This window comes from Anomalospiza imberbis, chromosome 2, assembly GCF_031753505.1.
Source record: "Anomalospiza imberbis isolate Cuckoo-Finch-1a 21T00152 chromosome 2, ASM3175350v1, whole genome shotgun sequence".
Classification (NCBI taxonomy): Eukaryota; Metazoa; Chordata; class Aves; order Passeriformes; family Viduidae; genus Anomalospiza; species Anomalospiza imberbis.
The window spans coordinates 69,897,210-69,925,167 of record NC_089682.1 but is presented as its reverse complement, the minus strand read 5'-3'; the positions used below and the strand labels follow the sequence as shown (position 1 = coordinate 69,925,167).

The following is a 27,958-nucleotide window of genomic DNA, read 5'->3' as shown; positions in this document are numbered from 1 at the left end:
TGCGGCCGCGCACTACAGTACCCAGCATGCCCCGCGGGGCCGACCGGAAGCGGCTGGAGCGGGCGGAAGCGGAGAGCTGGGGCGCCATGAGGGGCGTCGGGAGCAGCGGTGCCGTACGCGCCTGGGCCGGCCCGCTCCTGCTCCCGATGCCGGCCCGGCTGCCCCCGGCTCCTCGCAGAGGTGAGAGGCGCCGCAGCGCCGTGCTGCGGCCCCTCGGGGTGGGTGGCTGCCGGTGTCGGGTGAGCCCGGGCCGTGTCTGTGAGCGGCGCTGGGGCTGCACGGGGCGCTGGCCGGACTCGGTGTGTGGGAGCGGCCGCGGGGCCCGTCCCTGAGGCGCTGTGTGAGGGAGCGCTGAGCGCCGTCCCTCGGGGCTGGAGCAAGGGGTGAGTTCCACGGGCGGGGGCAGCCGGGTGTGCGGCGTATGGGGCTGGCAGGCGGTGTTCGGGACGGGAGGAGTTGCGGGGGTGCCGCAGGGCGTCACCCACAGGTGTCTCAGGTGCGCCTTTGTGGAGTGGTTTTCTCAGCTCCCGCCTGGGAGAGGAGCATCCACTCGAGACTGCAGGAGTGGAGCAGCGGGGCCAAGAGCAGCGGGGCGAGCCACCAGAACTGTAATATCAGCGTTCTTGAGACAGTGTCTGTGCAATGTAGCTGTTCAACCCAAAGAAAAAATCCGCCTATGCGTTTAGAAGACAAGAGCCGTGTGTCTAAAAGCTGGGACAGCTCCATAAAAACAGTGTTTTCAATTGGATTTCGTTATTTGTATGTAGCATTTGGTGCATCTTAACTCTAATATTGTCATTAATAATACAGTGCTGTGGCTGGTTTAGTTGTAGTCAGATCTTTATAGTATTTGTAAGATGGCACATAACTTGATTTATCTAGTAGCGGCACAAAATTATAAATTCCCTGTTGTTTAAATGTTATAAAGCTTTTGAGTAAAGATCTGGGTAAAACACAGAACAACTTGGTTAAGGCAGAGAGCCCGCAGTGCATGTAGTTTCAGATAAACAGATGAAGAAGTAACAGGGCTGCTTAGATAACAAAGAATTAATCAGAGCAGAATCTGTAATACGTAAAGCCACACAAATATAAGATGAAGAGAAACATATGCTTGAAGTAAAAGTAGGAGAAGCAGTGAAACCTGCTTGTGGGAGGGCACGTCATAAATAGAGTGGATATTTAACTAATACCCGAGGTTAAGTAATACCTCTGTAGAGATTCGGTATTCCTAATCTCTGAGGTATTACATACAAACATCGTATCCCTTTATTGCCCAGTTACTTTCCTGGTGAACCAAGAAATTAATTCATCATGAAAATAAGACTTGCTTTTTTTTTTTAAATTGAATTGTAGCTTTATGTTCACACAAGCCACTGAAAATGAGATATTTGGATTAGATATAAGGAAGAAATTCTTTACTGTGAGGGTGGGGAGGCACTGGCAGAGGCTGCCCTGAGAAGTTATGGATGCCCCATCCCTGGAAGTGTTCAAGACCAGGTTGGGTAGGGCTTTGACCAACCTAATCTGGTGGAAGGTGTCCCTGCCCATGGCAGGGTGTTGGAACTAAATGATCTTTAAGGTCCCTTCCAAACCAAACCATTCTATGATTCTGTGATAGAATAAAAAGCTGTTGGAATTAAGGCTCAGCAATTTAAATAAAATAGCAATGAATGCTTAACTGCATAAAGTCATTCAGTGTTTTACAAGTATGAAAATTATTTAAGTGATGTTTCCCAGACATTATAAAACAATTGGCTGTGGGGTTTATTTGTGCTGTATCAGGATGCTTGTCTGTTGTACAGTTACATGAACACGCTTCAGACAGATCTGCAAGTCCCACTTAATGTAAATTCCCTGTGGAAAAGGGTTGATGGTTTCTGGTGTGTGCTGTAACCCAGCTTTTTGTTGCAACATCCATGCAGCTTTTCTGTGATGAAAGAAATTAAAATAAGTGTATTGCATAATAAGCCAATCAAGGTAAGATTAAGGCATGTTTGGTTATTTCCAGGATTTGCTGCCACCTTCATTAGGAAGTCATATGATGTCAGAAGAGTTGATATCACTCCCCTGGAGCAGAGGAAGGTGACTTTTGATACCCATGCGTTAGTGCAGGATCTGGAAGCCCATGGTAAGTGATATCAGGTAAATAATTCGAAGGAAAACTTTTAATATGAAGTAGGGTAACTTTGAGTGCTGTCAGTTTCCCCCGAGTACCAGTACCCGGTGGTGTAAAATGTTCTGGCAGCCTCTTGAGGAGGCTGGTGAAGGAGGGGCATCTGATGGTGTGCCATACAAGTAACTAGGACATTGGATTTACCTCATTTGTAGCTGTAGGCAGGCTTACGTGGTGTCTTCCAGCTGAGGAACACAGGTAACAAATGTGAAGTAACAGCTAAAGACTTCTATTGCGAAAGTGAAGCTCTTCAAGAAATTCCTTCTATTAGCCTGGTAAGAGTAACTGAAGGGTTTTTCCTAATGAGAAATATTTTCAGCAGCACGGTGCTGTGATACATTCTTAATGCCCACTCTTCTGTTGTGAGTGAGACTGGCTGAAGTCAGATAAAGGGTCCATCCAGCCCTGGGTTCTGTCTCCTGGCAGCAGCTGAGAGTCAGAGCCTGCAGAGGAGTGTTATAACAGGGCAGATGTATGTCACACATCCTCTTGTATTTTCCAAGTTTCCAGTTTCTGTCACTATGGAGTTACTCTAAATCGGTGGAGAGTTTTAGTAGCCTTCAATGGAAATCTTTTCACAAGTTTATGCAGTCCCTGAGCCACTATAAACTGATTACTATCCAGAACATCCTTTCTCGTGGAACTTCAGACATCTGCATGGTCTGTTTATGCAGAATCACGCATCTGTGAGGTGAATTTGAGGCCCACTCAGCTCTTCTGTGGCAAGGAGTGAACATTTAATCTCTCATGTCACTCAGGATTATGCAAACTTCTGTCATAGTGCCCCATCGTTTTCCAAACAGAAGAATCCTAGCTTGTTGCTTTTTTCCTGAAGCAGTAGATTTTCCATATTTTTGATTATTCACTATGACCTTCTGTTAATATTTTCTGCTTCTGTCACATTCCATTCCATTTCATGTTTTCAGGGAACAGTGCTGCCATTACTTGACAACTGAATGTCCTATGGATTTGCATAGTAAAGTGATGTTGTGTCCACTGTTGTGTTCTGTTTTCCTAGTCATTCAAAGGGTTTGTTTTGCTTTATTCATCCCTGCTGAGCTTTGAGCTATCTCTTCATCAGACTAGCAACTATCTTTTAAAATACCAAGTGACAGTAGAAGCTTTGTACTGTCAGAGGTTAGGATTGTTTCCACTATTTGGGTCTAATAATAATATGTGTTAGTAGTTACAAGACTTACAGTAATCTGCTAACTATGTTTATTTTTATCATGCTTGTCAGACTTCACAGCCTGCACTTCCCTACATGTCTCTAGAACTGCTTTTTAAAACTGGCACTTTTATTTTCCACAGTAGGCTGTGAAATGTTACTTGTCCCAGAGACTGATTCAGCTATTTCTTCTTCAAATTCCTTTAGAACTTGTGGGCTGAAGTCTGGTGGCAGTTTTTATTCAGTTTAATTTGTTCTATAACTTCTACAAATACTTCTACCACAGTGAAAGGTCTTTATAGATAAAACCACAAAAATAAGAGAGCTATTTTAGTTTTTCCCAAGCTTTGGGCAGTTTTCAGGTTTCAGTCTCTTGCTTACATATATTTTTCCTCATTTTCTAAACTTTCACAAAACACAGTAATTTCTTGCTATGGAGGAAGAGCAACATAAGGAATTGGCAAGAGCTTAAGTAACCCTGAAAATTCAGAGAAACTGAAGCAATACTATCACACTTTGCAGTGGAAAGAAGCTGTTGTAAAACACATGTAGCTTTTTTAGACATGTAAACCAGTGGTGCAAAATACAGTACCAGTATTTTAGAAGGGTGCAGTGGCATAGTTCTCTAAATAATGTGCCTTAAAAGCATTTTTTTGATGTTAACTGACCCCACTTTATAGAATGGGGTAGTTGAAACGCAACATATCAGTCAGATTGCTGGAAATAAATCTCTAGGACAAAAGCTCTCAGCACTTGACCAGATCTGACTAAAATGAGACCAATTTTTCTTTCCCATTATTCACCACACATCATCTGTAACACTTCAAATTTACACCAAGCTACAGACAAAGTGTACTTCTTATCATCAGAAAGCAAAAATCCCAGTTTGAGTTAATTCTGCAGGCAATGGATGCAGCAGTTTAAAAAGCAGTTTTGCCTATGTTCCTATCTCTGCAGGACAGTTCCAATATATGCAGAATTACTTGTTATTACTCTATAGAAGCCATGCTTTGTAGCTCAAGGTAAGTTTGGTTTTAACAGAATTTGTGAAAGTTCATTATGAAGTGAAGTTTTGCTATATTACTTTTATAATGCATGAACAGCTGGATCATTTTTGAAGAAATTTAGTCTTTCTTTCAGCTGCATGACTAGACTTCTGGTATATTAAAAGGTGCTGTGCTTCAGATTTTTGCAGCATTAAGTTTTTTGTAGTTGAAGTCACAGTGCCTGGCTCCTGGCTGTCAGTTCCCAGTCATTGTGTGAATTCCCATGTGCTGCTGGGGTTAGGTCTGGCACTTGAGCATCTCTTGCTCCTGATACAAATTTTTAATACCACCTTAACTTGTCATCCTTCAATTATCCCCTAGGCTTTGGGAAGGAGCAAGCACAGACCATCGTGTCAGCGTTGATAACCCTGTCCAATGTGAGCTTAGACACCGTCTACAAGGACATGGTTACACAGGCCCAGCAGGTAAAAACTCATCTGCGCTGTGTAGCTGTAAAGGCTTGTGTTTGCATCTTTAAACACAAGTGAGCAGCTCTCTCTAGCACTATAAATACCTCCCTGTTCCAGGTGTTCCTAAGTTTCACTTGGGATTTTAACAGATAGTTATAGGGCCTGACCTGCTTCCACTGAAGTCTGACTACTTCATTGAACACAAAGAAGTTTTTACAATTCCTGGGAAAACTTTGGTTGCATTTACACTGAGGAGCTAATATGCCTCATGCCATCTTAAAATACTCATTATCAATACTAACTACACTATAAAAACCAGTGTTTCTGCCTAATGCAGTCCCATGCCAATTCTGTTCAGGATGCTTTGCGTGTAATAGGATTTTCAAAAAGAAAGGTTTTCATTCTGATGAAAGAAAATCACAGAGACAGGAATTCTTGTTTTCTTCTGAGATTCAGAAGGGGAAAAAAGTTAGACAACTTTTATTACAAATAAATGCCAGTAAGATAAAAATCTGTTAGAAGAAAGGCTCAGCAGTTCAAATAAAATAGCAATGAATGCTTAATTACATTAAGTAATTGAAGAAGAATAGCACATAATTTCAGCCTGCACAGCCTTCTAGAGCAATGATCAAAACCCTCACTGGGCATCAGAGAATCCCACAGCAATGTGTCTTTTTCCATGCCAAATAGTAAGGTAACTTCCATATGCTGGCTGAAGGAGTATTGCTTTCAGCATTTTAAAATACTGAGTTTTTTCCTTTATTTTCTGGTTTTGGTTTCTTCCTGTGTTTATATGTAGTGGTTGAATTCTGAACTTGTTAGTTCAAACCCCAGGAAGGCTTCCTCAGTGCTTTTTAGCAGTGTTTTACTTCTGTCCATCAGACTTTGAAGCTGGCAGTATAATACTCATATCATTAAGTCTTTGGCTTTCAGCGAGTTTGTAGGCAAGAAATGGAAGTGCTTAGTAAGAGCTGCATTCAGATCAACTATTAATGCTTCTGAGACTACTGAATGTTTATTGAAAGTGGAAGAGACTGCAGGACTGACCTGTAGTTTCACGTATATTTCATTTCATCCCTACTTGGACTAACATCTCTGACCTTTTTGCTTAAGTTCAGAGTTGGTGTACTAAAGCAACAGAAAAAGCACAAAACTCTTGAGTCATTCAAACAAACTGCTGGTATTAAATTGTCTCTTTCTGTCACATCCTTGTTAGGGAGACTCCGCACTTTTGTGCTTTGCAGTAGCTAATTTCATCATTTCAGACCTAAACATTTTTTCTTTACTTGTCAGAAAGAGTGCACCTTAATCAATGGCATGTTTTATTTTTCAAAGGAAATAACTTTACAGCAGATAATGGCACATTTGGATTCCATTCGAAAAGATATGGTCATCCTGGAGAAAAGTGAATTTGCAAACTTGAGAGCAGAAAATGAGGTACTAATACATATTTTCATTAAGCAGTTTACTTTGTTGCATTTTACCTGATGTACAGTTTTGTGGAACAAAATATAAATGTAAAAGTAATTCTGGATGCTTTAATCGGAATTGAAGAGTCTGTATGCTACAACTTCAGAGACCACATAAAAATATGTTTCATGTGCTATGACCTGCTCAGATCTTCTGTAAAGGATTCTAAGATGTGTACATTTTTTTAATCTGTAATTTTATTTAAGGGTAAATGCTAGTTTCTGGCCATTAACCGTATAGGTAGAGGAATCAGCCATTCCTTTGCAGCAGTTTAGTTAATTTGGTGATTGAGACACATTTTGCTTTTACTTCATGGTATTTTGGTATCTCTCTGCTGTCTTTAGACTCAGAGTAACAAGATCGTAATTCTTACAAAATAATTCCTTTATTTTGAACAAAATCCCAGCAGATTATATATGCCTGTACATCTGAACACATTAGTTAGGATATTTAATCAAGAACAAATTGCCCCATTGTGGGGAAAAATGGGGAAAGAATAATTGCATGGATGCAGTCATAACACATCACTGATTCATTTGGTAACGTTTCCTGAATTTATAAGAATCTTTTTTTTTTCTCCTCTGCCCTTAGAAAATGAAAATTGAATTAGATCAAGTTAAACAGCAACTAATGGTAAGTAAACTGCAAGTACCTACACACTCCCATTAGGGAGAATAAATAGCTATTTTCATAATCTTAATTTGTTTTAAAGACTGAAACCAGTAAAATCCAAGCTGACAGCAAGCTAGACATAAACCTGGAGAGGAGCAGGGTGACAGATATGGTAAGTTGGTCTGTGAGATGCCCTTATTAGCTTGGTGTTGTGTTTCTGTTGGTATAGCTGTGATTTATCTTTTATTTGCAGTTTACAGATCAGGAGAGGAAACTGATGGAAGCAACTACAGAGTTTCATAAAAAAGTAAGTCTTGAACAAAGCAGGATATATTTATGCATTGCATGTTATGTAAACCCCAAACTCCGCTGAAAGCTCATACGTTTATGGGTGTAGTAAAGCAAAAGGCCAGGCTCTATCACTCAGGGCTGTTGCAGGTGTTTCTTGCCTGTGGGCACGCTAAACTCCAGTCAGCAGAGGGAAGCATTCCAGTTTTGTCCCTCACTTCCCAGGTACCTTGTCACAGGCTGGCACAGCTGGGATGTGAGCTATCATGCTTCCTTTTTCCCAGTGTCAGCTGATGAGCTGTACCACGGGGATGGTGCAGGTGCCTACAGCCAAGCAATTCAAGGGCTGGAAGTCCCAAAGCAGCTAGAGGACACCATAGTCTAAGGGGCTGAAGAGGGATTTGAGCATATCTTCAGTTTTTGCGATATGCCTTGTGAACGCTTAAAACCTTGTTTTTCAGAAATGCAGGAAGAATACTGTTCTGTGTGCTGTAGAATATCTCTTTCAGGAGGCATTGGCACATCAGAGACAAAAGTTCGTCATGAGGGTGGCGAGACAGTGGCACAGGTTGCCCAGAGAGGTTGTGGACTCCCCATCCACAGCAGTGTTCAAGGCCAGACTGGAAGGAGCTCTGAGTAACCTGCTCTAGTGAAAGGTGTCCCTGCCCATGGCAGGGGAGTTGGAACGAGATGGTCTATAAGGTCCCTTCTAACCCAAGCCAGTCTGTGATTCTATGATCACTGAAGTTTTCTCTTGTCTGTCCCTTCAGCAATCTTCCCAGATTGTATGAAGCAAGTATCTCTGTCTTCTAATGTCTCTTAGCAGTGATAGGTTGGAAATTTTCTTGTTGCTGGTAGCATGGTATTTCAATTCAGCTTTGGAAAGGTGAAGGGGCTAGAGACCATTGTCAAATATATGCTGTCTTCTAATATTTCAGGATGCAAATACCAACAGCATTATCTCAGAAATCAGTAATAAAATTGACACTGAAATAGCTTCCTTAAAAACACTCATGGAATCGAATAAACTTGATACCATTCGCTATTTGGCAGGTATGTGACAGGCAAAGAGGTGAGTACTGGTACTGGACTGTGGCTGTATAAAATTCTGTTCAGGAGTATATGCTAAATGAGGTCAGCTGTAGCAGCAGACAACTGGGATTGGGTAGAGGAGATCTCCCTTTCCCCCTCTAGCTGGAAGAAATGTGACAGAGAACACAGAAGAGTTGGGGCTAGGATGGGACTAAGAGTTGGGCCAGAGTGGGACTAGGATTGTGCCCAGATTTGGGATTAGGACAAATACGGACATGGTTTAAAAAAAAAGCCTAAATACCTTACCCAGTTTGACAGTATCTCTGCTTGCTGCAGCAGCAACTGATGTGATGGAGTTGCTACAGAAGTTTTGCTGAGGTCATTTACGTTACCCTGAAGGTTTGCTGTCTTTCAGGACTGGTCTGAGAGTGACCAGTTCTGTCTCCCATTGATTCTCCACAGACACAGAGTTTCTGTGTGGCAGGACTTGTACGTTCCCCTGCCAAGCAGAGCTAATTTCAGAATGCTTGTTTTGCTTGTTCAAAAACATAATTTGAGATTAGTCTCCTCAATAAGTACATAACCAATGAAGGGTTTTTTGTGTAGGAGCTGGATAAAAAGAGTAATGCACTATATTTGGAAGTGAGAATAAGTTCAAAGGAAAATGTAATTAGCTTTATTCTAACACTAATTGAGACAGCAGCATAACAAATCCAAAAGACAACTCGTCAGGCTTCAGGACTGCTGCCGTGTTTGACAGCTTATTTTCAGATTCATTGTCATTTTGGTTCCATGGGAAATCTGGGATGTCTAATGTGAGCCCTGGTGCAGCCAGCTCTCCTGCAGTGCAGCTTCCAGTAGCTGGGTGACAACAGTACAAGCCCCTGTAGCGTGTGGTACTCTTGAGGTATTCAGCAGAGTTGTTGGGATGTGTAGCTCCTGAAAACGTAGCTCCTCAGGCTGCTGCGTTGGGCCTTCCATCTCAGCACTGCTGCTGTGCAAGGTACAGTATCTGAGACCAGCCACTGGCTTCTGGAATTGTTCTGTCGCACCTGCAGCAGTCTGGGAGGTTTCGGAGGCTCTGCTTTTAATTCTTCCATCTGTTTGCAGCTAATTTCCTCTATGGATAAAGTGGTACAACAGCATTCAGCTAATTATGTCCTTTCTTTGTGTTTTGTTTGGTTTTTTTAACAGCTTCAGTGTTCACTTGCCTGGCAATAGCACTGGGGTTTTACAGGTTCTGGAAATAGATCTGCATGGAATGACTACACTAAATACAGACAGAAAAGGCCACCCAGGCAACACCATTTTGACGATAACCTTGGCACCTTTTGGTTTTGATATTCTTCCTGTATAATTAAAGTGTTTTCTGAATATGTAAAACTAAAGATCAAAATAATTGGGGGGAAGTAGCCAAATAGTAATATTTTATTGCCTCCTATTCAATACTGTATTTATTTCAAAGTATTTCTTACGCTATACCAGAAAGTTTCCTAATATCTTTTAGAATTAAATTTGTTTTCTTTCTGGAAAATTCTCACTCTCAGCTCATTTCAAACTGGAAATATTAAACATTATATACCCTTGACATGGGAATACAATTCCCAAATTAGAGCTCCCAGTATGGGTATACTAATACCAGATTCAACCTACCTAAATTGATCCAAGTAAATTAATCTTGAACATAGGTGCAGGATCTTGCCTCACTTTTTTGATGAATTGAAGCTTGGCCCTTTGGGGTTTTTATCTACATATGTAAAAACACACTCCTGAGCCTTTACTAAAGGACCCTTTTTTTTCCTTGAAAAGTGATTTACATGAATTCAAAATCTCATGTAGAGAATGTCTCTAGAGATTTTCTTTAGTATGTCCTGCAATTTCTGTAAGCCCAGAGGTCAAAAAAATAGGAAAACTTCTCTGTCTTTGCCTTTCCAAGGAGAAATGCACAGCCCTGGGGCAGATAAATGCTCTTAACTTCCCCCCTCAAGTAGTACAGAGTATTTCTAAGAAACCTGCACATATATTCTGGGCATAGTATCTGGCTTTTAATATGGAAATACTTAGAATATCACTGGTGCCAGGGTGGTGGTGGTGGGGGTGATCCCCCTCCAGGCTCTTTAGTAATCCCGTGGGACACGCTGACCCTCCTGACCACTCTGCCTTCTGCAAGGACTTGACAGCTCCTGTTGCAGAGTTGCAGCACAGGTCGATGCCTTCCAAAACTGAAGCAGTTCCATCTTGTTGAGTATAAATGCATATGCTTGGTTTGATTCTTTTAGCATAATAATATTTTTTAAGTCTTACTGGATTAACTTTGAAGTAAGAATAGGCCTTTTATGGGCTAAGGACTGTTGTAGTATTGAGTACTGGCAATTTTTTTATCACTGTTTTATTCTGTTTACAGTTGAACTTGCTGGTGTTCTGCCAATATATATATTCTCTGCATTAAATTATTTATCATTCAAGAAAATAAAATTAATTTCTTATATTTGCTGTCTGGCTATCTGAGAATTTCTGCATGAAAGTTTAGCACCAGTGGTGATGCAGGAAATAGCTCATCTGTGCAGCTTGTCACAACCGTCATTTCACACACCCTGAACTAGGATCTTGATACAAGGCATATGATGTTAAGTCAGCACGCCTCTCCTTCATGGTGCACAAAAAAACATGGATTTTTATTTTTCACTATCTTTGAAATTCTCAGCGATTAAGTTTTCTTTGATACCAAGGAGAGGACAGATCAGGACTGACACACTAAAATAATTATCTTGTAAGTCTCAAAATTAGGGTTGCAGAGGGAAAACAATTTCACAAGAGCACACAGCTGTTAGAAAAGCTTTTTTATGTGTAGTCATTAAATGGTTTTTAGGTGTGGAGAGGTCAGGGTTGCCATTTCTAACCACAAGCTGCCCCATAACTTAATAAACCCTTCAGTCATGAGTTAGAGACCGACTGCTGCAGGTCATCTGGCACCTCACAAAGGAGTCGCTTCCTGCATTCTTTAGGAATGACTAAAGATGAAAATCAGGGGGCCTGGCACCTCTGCAGCTGAGAAGTAATTCTCCCATCCACTACTCAGCTTCCACACCGAATATGCTAGGAGGTAATGTGCACTTCTTCCATCCTAAGGTGGCAGTACAAAATAGACCAGTGAAAGGAGATACTTTCCTCAGAATTATGAGGGTCTGTGACTTTCCTGTTGTTAAGCCAGAGAACTAGAGAACTAAAAACAGTTCAGTGAAAGGTAGAGACCCACAGCTCATAGGTGGAGCTGGGCTGTGCAAACACTTCGCATTATCTGGAATATTGCTTTTGTACCTCCAGTCTGCCGCCCCTCCTTTGAGGTTCGTTCCTCAGCGTCGTCGCACTCCTCCTGGGCTGCACGGTGACTGCTTCTTTATTTTCATCTTTGCAAGACTTGGCCATTGTCTCAGCTTCCTGAAACAAGGAACGCTGCAGCCATTAACAGCAACCACTGAAAGGATGTGAAAATCTACATCTGGGAGTAATCACAAAATACTGAGTTGAAGCTGGGGCCAGAACATAGTCCCAGGGCATGGGATGGCAGCACAGCAGTGTGAGACTTGAAGGTCCCTTGGCTGTAGCAGTCACTCAGCCAGAAAGGCTGCTTGGTTAGAAGGGGAAAATTACCAAAAAAAAACCAAACAAACAAACAAAAAAACTGCCTAATGAAAAATACTGACAGAGAAAATGTTTGCCAGCCTGGCAATCACAAGGCCGAGAAGCAGAAACACAGAAACATCCTTGAAAAAGTGCAGCTGGCTTCTCTGAAATACAGCTGCTGCACCTAGCATCAGAGCCCAAGACTCCACCAAGCACAAAAACAAGGGACTTGCAGTCAGGCAATTGACTGAAAAGGTGGAAAATAGTCTAGGAAATAAAAAATGCTCTGAAAGAATAGAAGCACCATCATCTATTGCCTGTCCAGGTGAAAAGTAAAAAATTAGAAAATCATCATCTATTAGCTGCTTGCAGTGTTGGTGTCCTCTTCCCTCTTATGTCTCTATCATATAAAAAGAGCTTAATTTTTAATTCAAAATAGAACCTCTGTCTGAGAACTTCTAGTGCTGCACGTACTGTTCCTTTCCCAAACAGACTGAATTCTCTCCATGAATTTTCTATGAGATCTTGGGCTCTCATTCAGTATGCCTGACTGAATCCAGACACTGTGACATGGATCAAGTCCCTGTTATTGAATTTGTCCCTCTCTGGGGACCCATGGTAGCGATCTCTACACCCGTGCACACTGGGTAGCCCTTTAGGTGGTGACAACACCTCTTCTGAAGCACCATTCCAGTCTCAGACACCAGGTCTCAGCCAAGGGGAACTGCCAGTCACTGGACATGCAGTATGGAAGTACTTGGGATCAGCCCACTCCTTAGGTGAACATTAAGACGAAGAACAGCAGAGCTTCTCTGCCAGGGTACAGAAAGAAACCGATACACTTTCACAGCAGAGACAGGGTCGAGGCCAGACAAGGGCTCCTGCTCACTTCAGCATCCCGAGCTGAAAGCTGTAGCACATTTTCTCTAGCATTTCCTAGCACTGTGTTCTCTAGTAGAGAGAACAAACACACACAAGCAACAGGCAGTGGCCTCTGTGCCACGCCCGGGGAGCGATGTGGCACTCACCACGGAGGCAGCAGAGGCGGGGCGTGTTCTCCCCCGCCCCTCTCGGAGCTGGTTTATCTCAGCACGGTAATCATCCAGCTGGCTCTCCAGCTTCTCCCGCCTGACTCGCTCATATTCCAGCTGCGCCTCCAGCTCCCTCACAGCCCTGCCAAGAGCAAAGGAGACGAGCAGAGCATGAAGTACATCCAGACCTGCCGCGGCTGCTCCACGTGGCGCAGTGCCTTTGCCAGGGAACAGGTCAGTCACGCAGAAAGCAGCGCAGCACGCCTCACGCCAGCTGTGCTCAGGCTCCGGCCCCTTGGGGACAGCGCTGAGCAGCGGCTTCCCTTCCTCGGCTGCAGCGGTGCTCAGCGCGATGGGACCACGAGATGGAGCCGTCTGCCCACACAGCGAGCCCGGGCCGCGCTGCCTGTGAGCAGGCCAAGCTCCAGCTGCGGGGGAGGGAGAAGTGCCCGAGCAGCAACCAAGTTATTATGGAACAGTGAAAAAGCACAAAGCCGACAGCATTCTGGAAAGGTCAGGGACAGCCTTCTCATTCACATCTGGTGCTTCTACATCCTTCCTATTGATTGGCTTAGGCACGGATGAGGAATATTCAGATGACAGCTTGCATGACTGGCTTTTACACAGTTGCACAAGATCTCACTGGTCACACCCTCAACGGCTCCTACATTATTTGAGATTCCTGGAACTGTTTAGATGACAAATAATTCACACATAAACTGAGTCTCTGTAGTTGAGCTGGCTCTCTCATAAATCAGGATGAATTATCACAGCTGCAAGGATGGAAGATAGTAAAAGGAAAGGGGAGATATCTGCCCTATGCATTCAAACAGCACAGGAGGAAAACTCTCAGCAAGATCTACCATATTTCCATGTTTCCCAGAGTGAGGAATTCCTGACTCGGGCCTTTTGAGCTACCAATCAGCCTTACTGACACTGCAAGAATGGCCTGTGCTCAGGGGACAGCTGACTTCTTCCATGCTTCCAATTAAAGAGGCACAGCTCCCAAACCGTGTGGCACACCCATGATGACAATTTCCTGCAATGAGCCCTGGTTAAAGCACTGTGAAGTGATTCACACCAGGCCTCTTACAGCCAAAAAAACTGGACTAAAGCAGAAATCTTCAAAATCTGCTACAGGTGCCTTCCCAAGTGGCAACTCCTGCATTTCTTCTAGAAAAATGGTGTTGTCATTAAGTATTTTATCAATAATGTGGTTTTCTGGCCTATGATACAAGCACCTTGGGGTTTATCTACAGATAGTTACCCTGAGAAGGGCAGGCAGGTATTCTGAGAAGCCCCATTTCTTTTCAAAAGAAGAGTTTGGGGCTAGGGATGCTTTCTAGCCTTCACAGGTGAGAGAAACCCTTCAGAGAACCTTACCATTTTTTCTAGTTTAGCCACACATGCCACAGAAAACAACACCCCTTAAAGAGCCCCAGCAGAGCCTTCTATGGGCATTGCTAGTTTTTGAGCAGCTGCTCTATCCAAAATGAACTTTCCTGTCTGTCAGTAGTCAACAGTGACTTTTCCATCATTAAAAACAGATTGCTCTGACCTTTCCACACCTAAGCTAGTCACCCTCCTCTAAAACCAGGAGAGACACTTCTAGAAGTGATGAATTTCATCCTGAAGTATGTCTAATTATGCCCTGGAACTGCCTACACCTCTCCAAGAAGTTGAAAAAGGAGCTTATGATAACTAACTCAGACAGGTGTCTGTTACCTACTGTATACATATCAAGTTAAGCAAGATGGACTTTCAGCATGAGCTGAGTCAAAGAGTGACCTGGAACCAGATTAAATTCTGACCTCGGTTTCCTGGCTCAGATATGGCTGTAAAACAAAGTACTTAACTGCAATCTGTGACACATATTATCTGCTCCAGATTCACAGATTCCTAAATCTGCTGTCTTCTTGATGGCATATAAGCCCCCAGTCTCCTCTCAGTGACCAAATAGACAGTGGTTTTGGTTGGCTCAAACACATGATGGAGGTGGTTATCTACAGAGACTGAGAACAGAGGATAGCCAAATCTTTGACAGGCAGAGGTGGAGATGGGCCTGTTTTTGGAGGCTGCAGTATTATAAAATCTCTATCTCTTTGATAGACTTTTCTTTGAAATGTAGACAGTCTGTCCATCAAATCACCTGACCTAACAGAACCATTTGATTTAAAAGAGACATTGAGAATGAGATCTTATGAACAATGCTTCACATGCAAAGGCAGGTTTGCTGATTGTTTTTTTTTTCCTGTGGTCTGGATACAAGCTAATCCTTTCTTGAGCACAGAAACATATTGCCAGTGAACAGAAACGTTAGCAAGTCACTGAATAATCTCTGCTGCATATGCACTTCCATCCAAACCATATTAAGACTATTGCCTATTTTCAGATTTCCTGAAAGGCATACATGTCTTTGGCATCCTCAGAGGAAACAAAACAGCCAGAAGCTATCAGACCTACTGCACACATCTGCAGAAAAACCTGATGACTGAACAGATGATCTTGCGCAAGAATCATGGACCTATCACGCACTTGTATTGTGCGGCTGATCCTGGTGGTAGAAGTTTAGAAATGGCCAGACAAATTGCTGTAGTTCATTTCTTTTGGCCTGGTTGAAGTTGGTAAGTGGAAAAGACAGAATGGCCAAATGGAAATTTGAGTGTAAATCAGCTTTAAAGGAGGACTTAAAATGGGCCCTACAGAGTTAAACATCAGCAGGGCAGAATGACCTTACCTCTCAACTTTCCTTTCTTCTTTTCTCACCTTCCTGTCCTCTTCAGTTACTCCCCCCAGCTGTCTGTAGTTGCTGTAGGCAATTTCTAGAAGTCGCTGAAGCTCTTTAATCTTGTGATAGGCCCTTACTGTAAGACAGAGTTCTCTAGGTAGGTAAAATGCAAGAAGACAGTCATGCTGAAATGCAATAGTCTGGAAAATAGTCTCACAAATACAAGAGCAGAAATCACTGCTCAGGAAACACTGAGCTACACCTGACATCCACACAGCAAACAGATGTCAAAAAGAAATAGCAATCCAACACTGTTGCACCAACATGGATTAAAATGGTCCAACAATTATGATCTGATTGCCTTCTACGTGCTTTCTATTTCAATTTGTTTGATATCCTGTCAACCATCTCATAACAAAAACATCAGAGCAGTTGGCAGGAACTGTCCTAGTTAGGACTATAATGTCTTGATAACTTTTGCAAACAAGGAATGATGAAAATAGAATGTTTACCGCGTGCATTCCTTTTCTCTGCTTTATCCAGGGTTAAATCTTCTTTGCTATCTGTACTCCCTTCCACACCATGTGTTTCAAAAAACTTGATGTTGTTTGCATCTAGTTCTTCATCACTAGAGTTACTGTTTCCAGTCTTTGGTGTCAAAAGTTCCACAGCTGCCAGATGGCCAAATCTGCACAGACAACAGTTAAAATCTGGAAAAACACATGTGGTAGAAACTCTCAAACTGTCCATGCTCCCATTTATCAGAGGGGTTTCAGGACTACAGGAAGCACTGTACACACATTACAACTATCTATCTACTTTTTGTAGTATTCTTATGGCATGAGCACTGCCTCGATGGAATCTTATGGCAATGGCTCCTACATCACAGGCATCTCTTTCCTTTGCAGGGTTTCTTAATTGAATCTCATTAGAATCTGCATTATTTTTATTAACGCAAAAATCAGCTGGCCTCTGCTACTTCTCATTTACTTTGTACAGCAAACTGTGAGCATACGGGCTCAAAACTGTCCTCTTGCAAATGAGCTAGTTTTCCTCTTTTGTGTCTGAGCTCACAAAAAGAAAATTAAATTAAGTGAAAATTAAAAGCTTTTATAGTTACAAGGTTATAGCTGCAATAAAGTCTTGCTTATCACTCAGAGCTGGAATTCATGGGCTTGATCAGTTTTTTCTCCATCACTGAAAATCAGGATTAATTCCAACAAAGCTGACATGATATTGATACACAAATAGTAAGTAAATAAGTGTCAGAGCTACAGGATATGTACTGCTACCTCTTGGCTACATCCTTTGGAGTCTCTCCAGCATCATTTGTAATGTCACAGTCAGCTCCCATTTCAACCAACCACTGTAAGCAATGGATATGCCCCTGTTCAGCAGCTAAGGGAAGGAAGGCATACACAAGTCAATTATATACAACTGAAGTGTTTCAAATCTAAAATGTCCTCCTCTTTCCATTATTTGACATGTCAGAAATTGGGTTCAGTAAGACACCACAAGGGAGATACTATTTCAAGAGGAACCTGTGTCAAGATGCTGACAATCACTTGGGTACACAGAGTTTTGGGGAAGAACATGCAGTGTGGTTTGGTGACTCTTTCTAGTTCTAGAAATGCACTGGCAGCTCTTGCTGAACACAAGCTAAACTAAACTTGCCCAGTCTCATGTACAGAGCACAAGACACACAAATAACTGCTGCCCTAGTAAGAAAGGCCTGCATGTCTCAGTTTGGCAGCCAAGAGCTGTCACCTCTCCCTGGCTTTGGGCTCCCAGGTGTCAGACACAGCTGGCTGCCCCAGCCTATGGTGTGTGCTGCTGTCTCAGGAGAGGGAAGCAGGGCTTTGTGCTGGAGCCAAAGATACAGCATTTCTTGGGGCAGACAATGCAGTACCTCTCAGCAGCATCCTAACACATTTGATGTGCCATGGCCACTGCTCCCACCACGTGGTGCCAGGAACAATGTCTCACTTATGGAAGATGGTATTTGGCAAGACTAGATGAATCTGTACACTGATTTTCTCAAGGAAGAATAAATCCATTTCTTGACAGCACTCCCTTTTGGATATCTTTTATATTTGTTTTCTTACTGAGATAAGGAAATGAAGTTACATCATCAGCATGTAAACACTGGGGATGAAACAACTGTAGGTCAGCATCATTCCGAGAAGAGAAAGGGGAAATTTAAAATTGCTACCAATCAGTTATTTTAATAGGAACTTCAATTATGTTTTTTTAAATTCTACTATATATCTAGTCAAAAAGAAATGTAGGAAATGTGTTAAAAGCATATTACAGAAATGTTTCCCTCTTTCTTTAATCTTTAGTTTCTTCTTTCAGACAATACTGTGAAACCCCAAACACAAAAGAACCATTTTTCTGTAATGCCAGCAGTGCACTACATGTCAAAGTGTCAACCAGAAGTTTACCTTTCTTCACAGCATCCTACCAAATGACTTTGTTGTGGTTTTTACAACATATCCCCACAGTACTGATGTGTTCAGTAAATAAAGGCCCAGGCCACAGTACAGATCATTCTTATACTTAGCCAGTCAGATGTTTCTAAAAGCCACATCTTGCCTGATTAAAAAAAAAAAATCATAACTATTTAGTTACATTAAATTAAGTGAAAATTAAAAACTTTTATAGCTAGAATTCAGCCTTGCTTATCACTCAAAGCTGGAATTCACGTGCTTGATCTGTTCTTTCTCCATCACTGAAAATCAGGATTAATTCCAACAAACCTGACATGATATCGATATACAAATAGCAAATAAATGTCAGAGCTACTTAGTTTTCAGTTTACATGCTGATTTCTCTTCATTGTAAGCTCTTTTTCCTTGACTTGAGCTGGCTATATTGTTTTCAAAGTGACCCAGGCACACACGTTACAAAATACGGGGTTTGGGGCTGCCTTGCCAAGCCCTCAAGAAATGAGATGCTGTTTGTCATTAAATTTATCTGATAGGCACCCACTTGAAAAACAAAGTAAATGAATCAGCAACAAAGAGTAACAAGCTGAAATACATATCATATTTACTGACCTTTGTGCAGGAGGGTGGATCCCTTATCGTTCCTCTCATTAATATTGACTACTCCACTTCTCACTAGTCTTCTAACCAGTAACAAGTCCCCGTTGAAAGCAGCATCATGAGCTGGGAAAGCTAAAACTGAAAATGAAAGGCACATGTTTCCAATGAGGTACCAGCAGTTCTACTGAACAGCTCACCTCTCCCATAGCAACTTATATATGGACACTTCAGAAGTAGCAAGGATAATGCTTCTTAATCAGCTAAAATGCAGCTGTGTAACCATCAGTGCTCACCAGACACTTGACTAAACAAGTCTTAGTTATGGCTACAGGCATCTCATACAGTGAAGAGATTAATTTCACAGACCTGATATAACAAGTACACCTTTGTGCACGTCTACAGAATTACACATAATGCCTTTTTTAAGTGTATCTTGATCCATACTCACCTTCCTGTGCCTCTGGATGTTCCTCCTCTTTTTCCACACCATCAATATATTGCAGAATATTATCTTTGTAGAACCGTTCAGCCAAGTCCCTTGGAGTCTCTCCATGGTCATTCCTGGCTTTCAGAGTGCGCGTAACACTGGCCATTTTCCCGACCAAGAACTTAAAGCAATGCAAGTGTCCTTCCACTGCTGCCAGATGTGCTACAGCACAAATGAAACAAAGGGTGCTAGAGCTGAGCCCTGCTGCCCACTGAGAAAGCAATGCCCTCACCACTGGTTAGAACTGGCTCATATACCAGCATGTGAGCCATCCAACACTGCACAAGGGGAAGAGCAGCCTCAGCTGAACTGTGGATGTTTAGCTCCTACCCAGGACAGAGTTCAGCTCTAGGCAAAGGAGGTAAAGCTGCCAAGGATGGCATCTGCAAAGATGTTTCCCTGGTGGAGCTGACTGCAGGAGACAAAACAGACTCCCTAGCTAGCTAGGCCTAGCTCAGAGAGTGCACTGCTGGGACCTCACTTCCCCAGGAACACAGATCTCACTGACCCTGCTGTCGCAGGGATTTTCCTTGTAGGGGGACAGCAAGCAGTGTCCTTGATTAGGAGCTAAGGCCATTTCTGCTTTAGGCTCTACTGTGCCACCACAAACAAGTTGCATCACACCCTCGGTTACCCCACCTATAAAATGAGGGCAGTGATAGGTGCCTTACTGGACAAAATATTTGAAGGTACATTCCTCACCTGACCTTTAGGCTATGCGGAGGTTTACTTATTTAATATTACTCCAGTGCTGGGCCTACAACAAAGTAAGAGGTACCAAACACATGCTGACTCGTTTGAAGTAAGTAATATCCTCTAATCCCATTAATGAGAAGAACTTGCCAAATAAATGGTTATTATGATCTATCACTCCATGAAAATGCTCTGTAACAGCTGGCTGATGTTCTAGAGGCAAAAGGATTCATTTGTCTCCAGGTAAGAATCTCACTATCTTCACAGTCAACAAAAAATGTACCCAGGAACCAAAAAACCCATGTCACTTCATTTTTGGCACACACAAGTTCTCTATAGCAAACCAAACCATCCACAGCTTTCCAGAACATAACTGCCCTAAAAGGTCATGGACATTGGTTTTACAGCAAGATGACAATACCCCTGTACAGATGATTGTTTAAAATCTGAGCTTCACTGAAATAAGGGCTGTTTTTGCCATTGTCTGAATTTTAGTCAGCGAGTTAGGTTCTCAGGGAGAAGGGAAAAGAAGGGTACCATGCTAAAGGTAAGTCAGCTAGTGAAAAACTGACTCAACCCTTATGAATCCATTTTCAGGTACCTAAAATCTGTTGGTATCCCACCTTCTGTGTTTCATCTTGTCTTTTATAAAACCAGACTAACAATATTCACAAGTCAAAAAATTGTGTCTGTGAAAAATATTTAGAATAGGTTTGACTAGTGAGCAATACAAGAAGCATGGACGCGGCCCAAAAATGAATACAGAGAGAAAGCAAATTGAAATGTTCAGTTCATAAGCACAGCCCATTCTGTACATTGAATGAGCCACAGAATTTTTTTTTTCTTCCAAAATATTAGCAAGGAAATTAGCAAAGATAGTCAGACCCCTTGCTGTAACACACATATACAAAAGATTAATTCAGTTTTTAAGTTTCAGGTGCCTGGCACTGCAACCTCAAAATATTTCTTTCAGTATTCTCTTAGGAAAAATTATTGTACGGTTCAGCTAATCTTGAAGCTGAAGTGTGTAAAGATAATTTAAGTAAATTCACTTCTGTTACACAAGCAGACAAGCTGGTTTGCACAGTACTTCTACTAATCTGTTACTAGCCATGTCCCAAAATATCCTCTTTCCTTTGGAAGATAATATGATCAAATGAAACAGAACAAAGGTTGGACAATCAAGCTTCTGTAGATGTCAAAATACAACAAAACCAGTTTTCTACTAACCATTTTATACAGAGCATTTAAGTAGAACTGTGCTGGCATCTTCTTTCTCTCCACAGAAGTCTGTTATCAGGGAATTGTTCCCAAATGCAAATAAAGCTGCCTTCCATGCTGCCCCCACGGTGCCTCACATCGTGACCCCGTATTGCTAGAGCACCAGATCTCCTGCTGGGATGCAGGAGCCTCACATCCTTTAACAAGACCCAGGTTTGAAAACACAGCATGGCTATCTGTTTCCTATGTAAGTAGTTCTTAGTAGAGGGTAAAATGTTTTAAGAAGGGATTTATACAGTTAACTCTATACAAATTATAGAGAAAAACGTATGCTCTTTGGAACAAATAATGTGACAAACCATAAGGAAAATGCTAAAAGGAAAAGGATGCAAGGAAAATCCAAGACAGGAACAATACCACTGAGCTTACAGAGGATATTGAGTGGTATGTTAGGGAGAGGGATACTGGAGAAAATACAAAAAGCAAGGAACAATCACTGGCAAATTTTTATGCTGAAGTGAATACACTGATAATTATGAAAAGAATTTACAGATAACCCAGAAAAAGCAGTATTCCAAAATCAGGATGAAGAAATCACAGGAAAATGAAAACAACTGTTCTACAAAATCAATTAAGAAACGGTGGGATACAAAAACTTGCATGCAAACACACCAGAACCTCATCACACTATCAAAGTCAGAAAGTAACACATAGCAGCTGAAACTGCCTCCCCCTCCACCTATCCTTCTCCTGTGACCTCCACTGGCACACGAGCTCTATCACACACACAGGAGATGCTGCTCACCTGATCCCAGTCAGGCTCAGCCTGCTCCCCATCCCAGCATTTGTGAGCTCTCATCCTTGCTAGCAGTAGCAGGAAGTGAATGGGATACTGTCATCAACAGAGTAACACTTTGGATTATATAAATCCTCCCATCACTAGAAAAATGGGCTATCTATGTGGATTGCAAGGAATCAAATAGCAAATGCTGCTGCTGTGCATTAGTTGTAATTTGCTCAATCATCACATTTCACAACAACAGTAAACCAAAGGTTTAAAAACATCTGATTTATCCTGATATACCTGGAAGGTTTCCATTGTTATCCACATCATCTACACATGCTCCCCATCGAACAAGAAGCTGCAAACACCCCAAGCGACCATGAAAAGCAGCATAATGAACAGGTTTCCAGTCATTCCTGTCTGAAACATTTACATCCTAAAATGAAAGTAGCAGGTTAATTCACTCACTTCTGAGTCCTAAGACACAAGACAAATTTTATATATGGGAATCCACTGTTCTTTGTGTTGAATTCTTTAAATGAAACCAAATAACGCTTTTCAAAGTTCATGCATTATATGCAATTCCAGTTTCAAGACAGGTACTTTTCACAGGTTCTTGCTTTTACTTAAAACACTTAGAAAAGGTGCATTTTGGACATGTTTTTATCATCATAATGACTTGCATTGGTCCTTATTCCTTAGATATGCACCTTTTTTTAAGTTTATATCTCCTTTACTATACAAGATTTTTAGATGTGCAAAAAATTACCATCACCCCAGTACCTGATGTTCATTTAATGACATCCTCAGTGGAAGGTGATTTACTCACATTATTGATTCTCTCTCCATTTTTTCATCATGTCCCTAAATTTATATCACCATCTAAAAAACCGGAAATTTACCCACAGAATAAATTCCCCCACAGTAATTAATTTACAGCCCTAAATGTCAGTTTAAGCGAGGGGGGGGTTTGCTTGGGAGAAGCCGCCGGGCTCTGGCAGTGCAGCAGGACGGCCGGCAGGAATCTCACCGCCCCAGTGCGCAGCAGGGTCTGCAGGGTGTACGAGTGCCCGTGGGCTGCAGCCAGGTGCGAGGCCGTGCACCCGCGCTCGTCCCTAGCTGCTGCGTCCGCTCCGTTCAGTAACAAGGCCTGAAAGAAATGCAAAGCTCACGTTCATTTCACAAGCTGAAAAAGCAAACATTTCCTAGAAGGATGGTTTATGATGACCAGCAGGATAACTCTGGGCTGACCTCAGGGGTCTGGTATTACACAAAACAGATCTGTTTGCACAGACAGCACAAATGAGTGCTCTGGTTTGAAAAGGACTAATTTAATTTGACATGTCAAGACATCAAGATGAGCTACTCATAGCTCCCTGAGGGGCTCCCTCAGCTGATCTTCATAATGAATTTGTCCAGTGTCAGGGTCTGTCCTACTAACTTCGGCTTGAGAGCACTTGCAGTACCTGCATGCAGGCATCCTGCCCTCGGATGGCCGCGAGGTGAGCCGCTGTCCAGCCTCTCGCAGTCACACGTGCGGTGTCAGCTCCATGCCAGAGCAGCCACTGAAGGCACTGCTCAACAAAACCAAAGGGCTTTTTATTTAACTATTCACACCGTGTCTCTGAGGCACGTTTCAACTAGAATTTATCCATCAAAGTTACATTTAAAAACAGTGTTGGAATACTTCCTTATGGAAATAGGAGACCCCAGATCATGACTTAAACAGGTATTTGTGCATTAGGAAGTTATGGGTAAGTTACACTCTCCAGGTTTCACCCAAGGGTACAAAATGTGCAAATAACCTACTAATTCAGATCCTAGCATCAATGTTACAGGATGACTTCTTCATTTTACTCTTCCAGATTTAAAATGTAATCTGTGACAGTATCCATAAGGCATGAGGAAAAAGCTTTGGAAAAAACAATGCAAACAAGCTCACAGGAATTCCAGCTAAAATTACTGGCAGGAAAAAGAGCATGTACTAAATTTAAAGCCTCATTTAATTTATTAGGCTTTTAAGGCATATGTAATCCCATCTCTCTTCTCATCCTTCCATGGCCTACTTTTGTTTTATTCATCTTTTTCCAGCAGACATCATTGCTTGCAATGGAAAGCTTCATGAAGTATCCAAAGACAGCTAGAGGAACAGTTAGAACTTTTTATTATATATTACTATGATTTATTATCTTCTTTCAGGCCATCTTACAGCTTTCTCCACTATTTCTGCCAAGGAGTTTAGTGACAAACAGATGACAGTAATTCAATAAAGTCCAACAGACTGATTGCAAAGTAGGAGAGTCAAATGAAAAATGGCAGAACTTATAGAGGCAGAAAGGGTAGGTAAGCAATCTGCTCTTGGGGCTGACATGATGATTAGCATTTTCTTGACAGTGTCTCTGCATTCCAGAAGCAGCTTTGCACTTAGCAATTCTTGAGTCTAGCAAGAACTTCACTCTTTTTCTTTTGGGGATATGAATGGCCTTGCTGCTTCAAGTTTAGACTGCCATGAACAATGAACAAGGAGGCTCTAAGAAGAAGGATAATGTTGTGCTGAACACACAGTTCAGTCCTTCTGGAAGTTTAAAATATTAATGCAATTGCCTGCTGATTTCTCTACCACTATTCAACATTTTCATTTATTAAAATAAAATGTATTAGGACTATTTCTACAGAGAATGAGGCATGGGATATTGGTAAGCAGAATGAACATATTTTCATGTCACTTCTCACCTGTTTCAGTCACCTTCAGAACATTTTACACATCCTACAGGATTTTCTAGGTGTCTCAAGAAAACGAGAAAATGCAGTAGAGACAAAAGAAGGTCATAAGTCTGAAAGGGAGGCCATAAGGCACATTTTGCTCAGAGTAAGAAACCAAATGATTTCATAAAATATGGCATAGTTGATTAGGTAAATTGCCTGGGTCTTCAGAAAGAAAAAAATAAAATCACAGACCCTGTACTCCTGCCCTTGGTGAATATATTTAATAAGAAAAACAAGCAGAGATTATTGATTCAGTCTGATCAAAGCAATGTTGTGTTCAGCCTCTCCCAAAGAGGGAAATATGGACTTATCAAAGCCCAGCTATGCCTATACACTAAGGTAATGTTTTACCTCCAGACTTCCCGAGTGGGCTGCACACTGCAAGGGTGTGAATTTGTGAACTACATCCACCTCATTAATACTGGCTCCACTTCTTATCATCGATGCAAGCTGTTCTACATCCCCAGCTTTCACTGCTTCATGCACACTAGTGTAATTTTGCTTCTTCTTGACAACTAGTGAGGAGTAATAAAAGGGCATTAGTCCACTGCTTAAATCATCAACATTTAAGAGATAGAGAATGTGTGATGAATCAAAGAAATATCAGAGTTGACATTCATGGCACGGAATCAAAATGTAGAAGCAGCAGGATAAAACAAAAAAAATCTTCTGTCACCAGGCCATGGTATCAAATAACCTGTGTCCTCTCTTCAGGCCTTTTCACTGATTAACTACATGACTGGAAACAATGAGAATTACATATCCAAACCCCTTGCAACATCTTGATACCTTGACAAAACTTGTAAACAGAAATATGAGATGTAACTAGATCTAATGGCCAAGGGGGATAACTTCAGATAGACAAACATGAAAGGAACCTAAACCAATTAGTATTCACCTTCTGCAGTAGTCATCATTCCGGTACTAAAATGCACTAACACTCTGATTACACTGCTGGAAGTCCTGAAGAATTAGGCTACTGTTTAGCAAGTCAAGAAAGCATAAAACTGAATGAAGGTCTCAAGGTATTAGTGCCTCAGCTCCTTCTCCGCCTGTGGAGAATAAATGGTAGTAGCAGTTAGCACTGTTACACAATTCGAGGTAAAAAAATATTAAAGAATATAAAAGAGATATTGCATGGATGTGTTTGTCATATTTGTAAAAAAGCACTAGATATAATTAAAAACATCCTCTGCAGTTTACCAGTGCCTATTTTAATGTAATCTGTAGTGTGATAGTAGAGCTCGGGCAGATTCGGGGCTGCCACAGAGAGGAGGGGGGGAGTGAAGCTCCAGCACTCCAGTCTGACAGCAACACACCCTGTGTGTGCTGTAACACACCGCTGGGTCCTCTGCCTGTGCCTCACCCCACTTCCACCTCCCCAGCATGGCAGGCTGCATCACTGCCCTGCACAAAGCCTAGAAAACTTCAAAAGCAGGACTCCATCCTGCAAAACACTGTACGAACAAACTGCAGCAGCACAGAAACACAGAATAATTCCAGCGGAAGGGGCCTCGAGAGGTCATCTAGTTCATTTTTTGAGGTTTGAGTTGTTTAGGTTATTTTAAAGAACAGTTTCACCAGGACATAATTTTCCCCCAAGGAAGTAATTGCTCATTATACCAAGTGAGGGTTACAGACTTCAGCCGAATTACACAACATCACAGGCTGGCCTGGCTGATTACACTGCTCGGCAAAGTTCTAATGTGTTTAACACAAAGTTTTGGTACAGCAAGTTCAAGGCAACTTTTTTTTTTTTCTTTTCCCTTAACCCAGAGGAAAAGCAAACAACAAGGCCTGCCAGCAGAAAGAATTTTGTCTCCCCTCTCCCTCTGGATACCTACTACTGCATGGAGATGAATGCCAAGGGTGGGTGGCTGCACTGGCTTCTTGGCACAAGACAAAGGCGGCAGCCTGGGACTGAAGCTCAGAAAAAAGCTGTGAATATCTGTTTTGTAAGAAGATACATTGATGTTCAAAGCGAAGGGCAGGCTCCATAATTCTAGTGCATTTTTTTTAACCAAAAACTGTAATTAAACACTCGTTCAGTGTGCAGAAAGAATTCAGTAAAAGCACTTTGAGATCGATACCTGCCCAAAATCCACTTAAAGAGATTAAGTGAAGAAGGACACGGCTCGGAATAGGGAAAGGCACAGTTTAGGTGTTGCGATGTTTCCATAAAACACAAGCCTAATCCCTCGGAGCTGGGCGTTTGCAGCAGCCGCGGGAGCCGCCGGCCCCACCCGGCCCGTCCCAGCCCGTCCCGCCGGGGCGGAGGCGGAGCTGCCAGGCCCGGGGCAGGGCCCGGTCGGCCGGCACCAAACACCGCCGTTCCCCGCGCTTTTGGCGGATATGGAGCCTCCTCAGTGCAGTCTGCGGATCCCGCGGAGCCCCGTGCTACAGACCCGGGGTTCGGGAGAGCCCGTCCCGCCCCGCGCCACAGGGCCGCCCGCCACCCGCGGCGAGGGGCCGGGGGAAGGAGCAGGCGGAGGAGGGGCGGCCGGAGCGGTCTCACCGGCCGGAGCGGGGCACGGCCGCCCCTCGCAGCACAAGGGGCCGGCAGAGCGCTGTCGCCTGGAGAGCAGCACTTCCAGCTGCTGCTGCTCCCCGCCCCGGCGTTGCCATGGGCCCCGGGCTCGCCCTTCCCGCGGAGGAAAATGGCGGGCGGGGCGGGAGAGGCGCGGGCCCGGCCCCGCCGCACGGGCTGCGCTGCAGCTACCCGCGGCTTTCTGCACCTTTGGGCAGCCCCGGGCTACAGCCCTCACGGAGAAATGTAACAAGTACCAGCTGCCATCTCGGAACTCCCCAGTGATGCTCTGAGCAAGAGGTATTGAACCAGCTCGTGCTCTGGATGATCGGACTCCAGTCACGTTGTGGGAATCTTTAACCCTCTTTTCTCTCCTGCAGTGACGTGATCCTGCTCCTCAATTCCCTTCGTCAAAACCAGCTGGCACCCTGGGGGTAAACCGGGTTCCTTTGACGGGGGGGAAAAAAAAGGACGCTGTATTTCCAGAATCCTGCTTCCTGGATTCCTGATTTACAGGTGTGCAGTGATAATTACATGGACCAAGTGAGTTTAATGAACCATTTAGAGTTTAATTATCCTGTCATTAAAGAGCTGTCATAAAGCTTATTTCTGCAACTTACAGGTCTCATTTTTGTTCCATCTCCAGTAGACAGAGTAATTTGTTCCCTTTTCTGAACAGCTTTCTACATATTTAAAGACATCACATCTCTGCTCAGTCTCCTCTGAACTTCAGTTGGTGTGATTTAGAAGTTCACGGTATTCCAGGACACAAAGCATCATCTTCGGGCCAGGGGACCAGGCTACGTCCCTGCTCCAGGAAGAGGCTGCAATAGCTAACACAGGAGTACACC

At 42.8% G+C, this 27,958-nt stretch overlaps 2 protein-coding genes across 13 annotated transcripts; one reads left to right on the top strand and one right to left on the bottom strand.

The window, feature by feature from the left end:
* The first annotated feature begins 11 nt into the window (after positions 1–11).
* CCDC90B (coiled-coil domain containing 90B) lies at positions 12–10,687 on the top strand. Of its 3 annotated transcripts, none has more exons than XM_068181652.1 (9): positions 12–180; positions 2,009–2,128; positions 4,709–4,812; positions 6,133–6,234; positions 6,859–6,900; positions 6,980–7,051; positions 7,133–7,186; positions 8,106–8,220; positions 9,394–10,687. In XM_068181652.1, the coding sequence occupies exons 1-9, from the start codon at positions 27–29 to the stop codon at positions 9,447–9,449; spliced, it is 819 nt and encodes a 272-aa protein (XP_068037753.1). In that variant the 5' UTR covers positions 12–26; the 3' UTR covers positions 9,450–10,687. The 3 variants fall into 3 exon arrangements, with proteins under 3 accessions (XP_068037753.1, XP_068037755.1, XP_068037756.1); XM_068181655.1 differs by lacking the exon at positions 12–180 and adding an exon at positions 229–383; XM_068181654.1 differs by lacking the exon at positions 2,009–2,128 and having other exon boundaries at positions 50–180.
* ANKRD42 (ankyrin repeat domain 42) lies at positions 8,853–26,788 on the bottom strand. Of its 10 annotated transcripts, XM_068181640.1 has the most exons (15): positions 26,713–26,788; positions 26,428–26,494; positions 25,479–25,632; positions 24,932–25,095; positions 23,281–23,388; positions 22,845–22,964; positions 22,115–22,250; positions 19,078–19,278; positions 18,642–18,767; positions 16,875–16,980; positions 16,095–16,270; positions 15,592–15,733; positions 12,852–12,996; positions 11,518–11,637; positions 8,853–9,319 (listed from the first exon to the last, which is right to left on the bottom strand). In XM_068181640.1, exons 3-15 carry the CDS (start codon positions 25,495–25,497, stop codon positions 9,287–9,289), a joined length of 1,596 nt encoding a protein of 531 aa, XP_068037741.1. In that variant the 5' UTR covers positions 25,498–25,632; positions 26,428–26,494; positions 26,713–26,788; the 3' UTR covers positions 8,853–9,286. The 10 variants fall into 10 exon arrangements, 9 of the variants coding, with proteins under 9 accessions (XP_068037741.1, XP_068037742.1, XP_068037743.1 ...); XM_068181641.1 differs by lacking the exon at positions 26,713–26,788 and having other exon boundaries at positions 18,642–18,761; positions 26,428–26,579; XM_068181642.1 differs by lacking the exon at positions 26,713–26,788 and having other exon boundaries at positions 15,592–15,718; positions 26,428–26,572.
* Between the last annotated feature and the right edge of the window lie 1,170 nt (positions 26,789–27,958).

Bases quoted from the DNA above. Each gene is read 5' to 3' on its own strand.
- CCDC90B (XM_068181652.1), top strand. From the start codon at position 27: ATGCCCCGCGGGGCCGACCGGAAGCGGCTGGAGCGGGCGGAAGCGGAG. The intron at 6,235-6,858 runs GTACTAATACAT...CTCTGCCCTTAG, and splicing joins ACTTGAGAGCAGAAAATGAG to AAAATGAAAATTGAATTAGA. The intron at 8,221-9,393 runs GTATGTGACAGG...TTTTTTTAACAG, and splicing joins TACCATTCGCTATTTGGCAG to CTTCAGTGTTCACTTGCCTG.
- ANKRD42 (XM_068181640.1), bottom strand. The intron at 15,734-16,094 runs GTAAACATTCTA...ACCTACCTAGAG, and splicing joins AGAGAAAAGGAATGCACGCG to AACTCTGTCTTACAGTAAGG. The intron at 11,638-12,851 runs GTGAGTGCCACA...TCCTTGTTTCAG, and splicing joins CCGCCTCTGCTGCCTCCGTG to GAAGCTGAGACAATGGCCAA.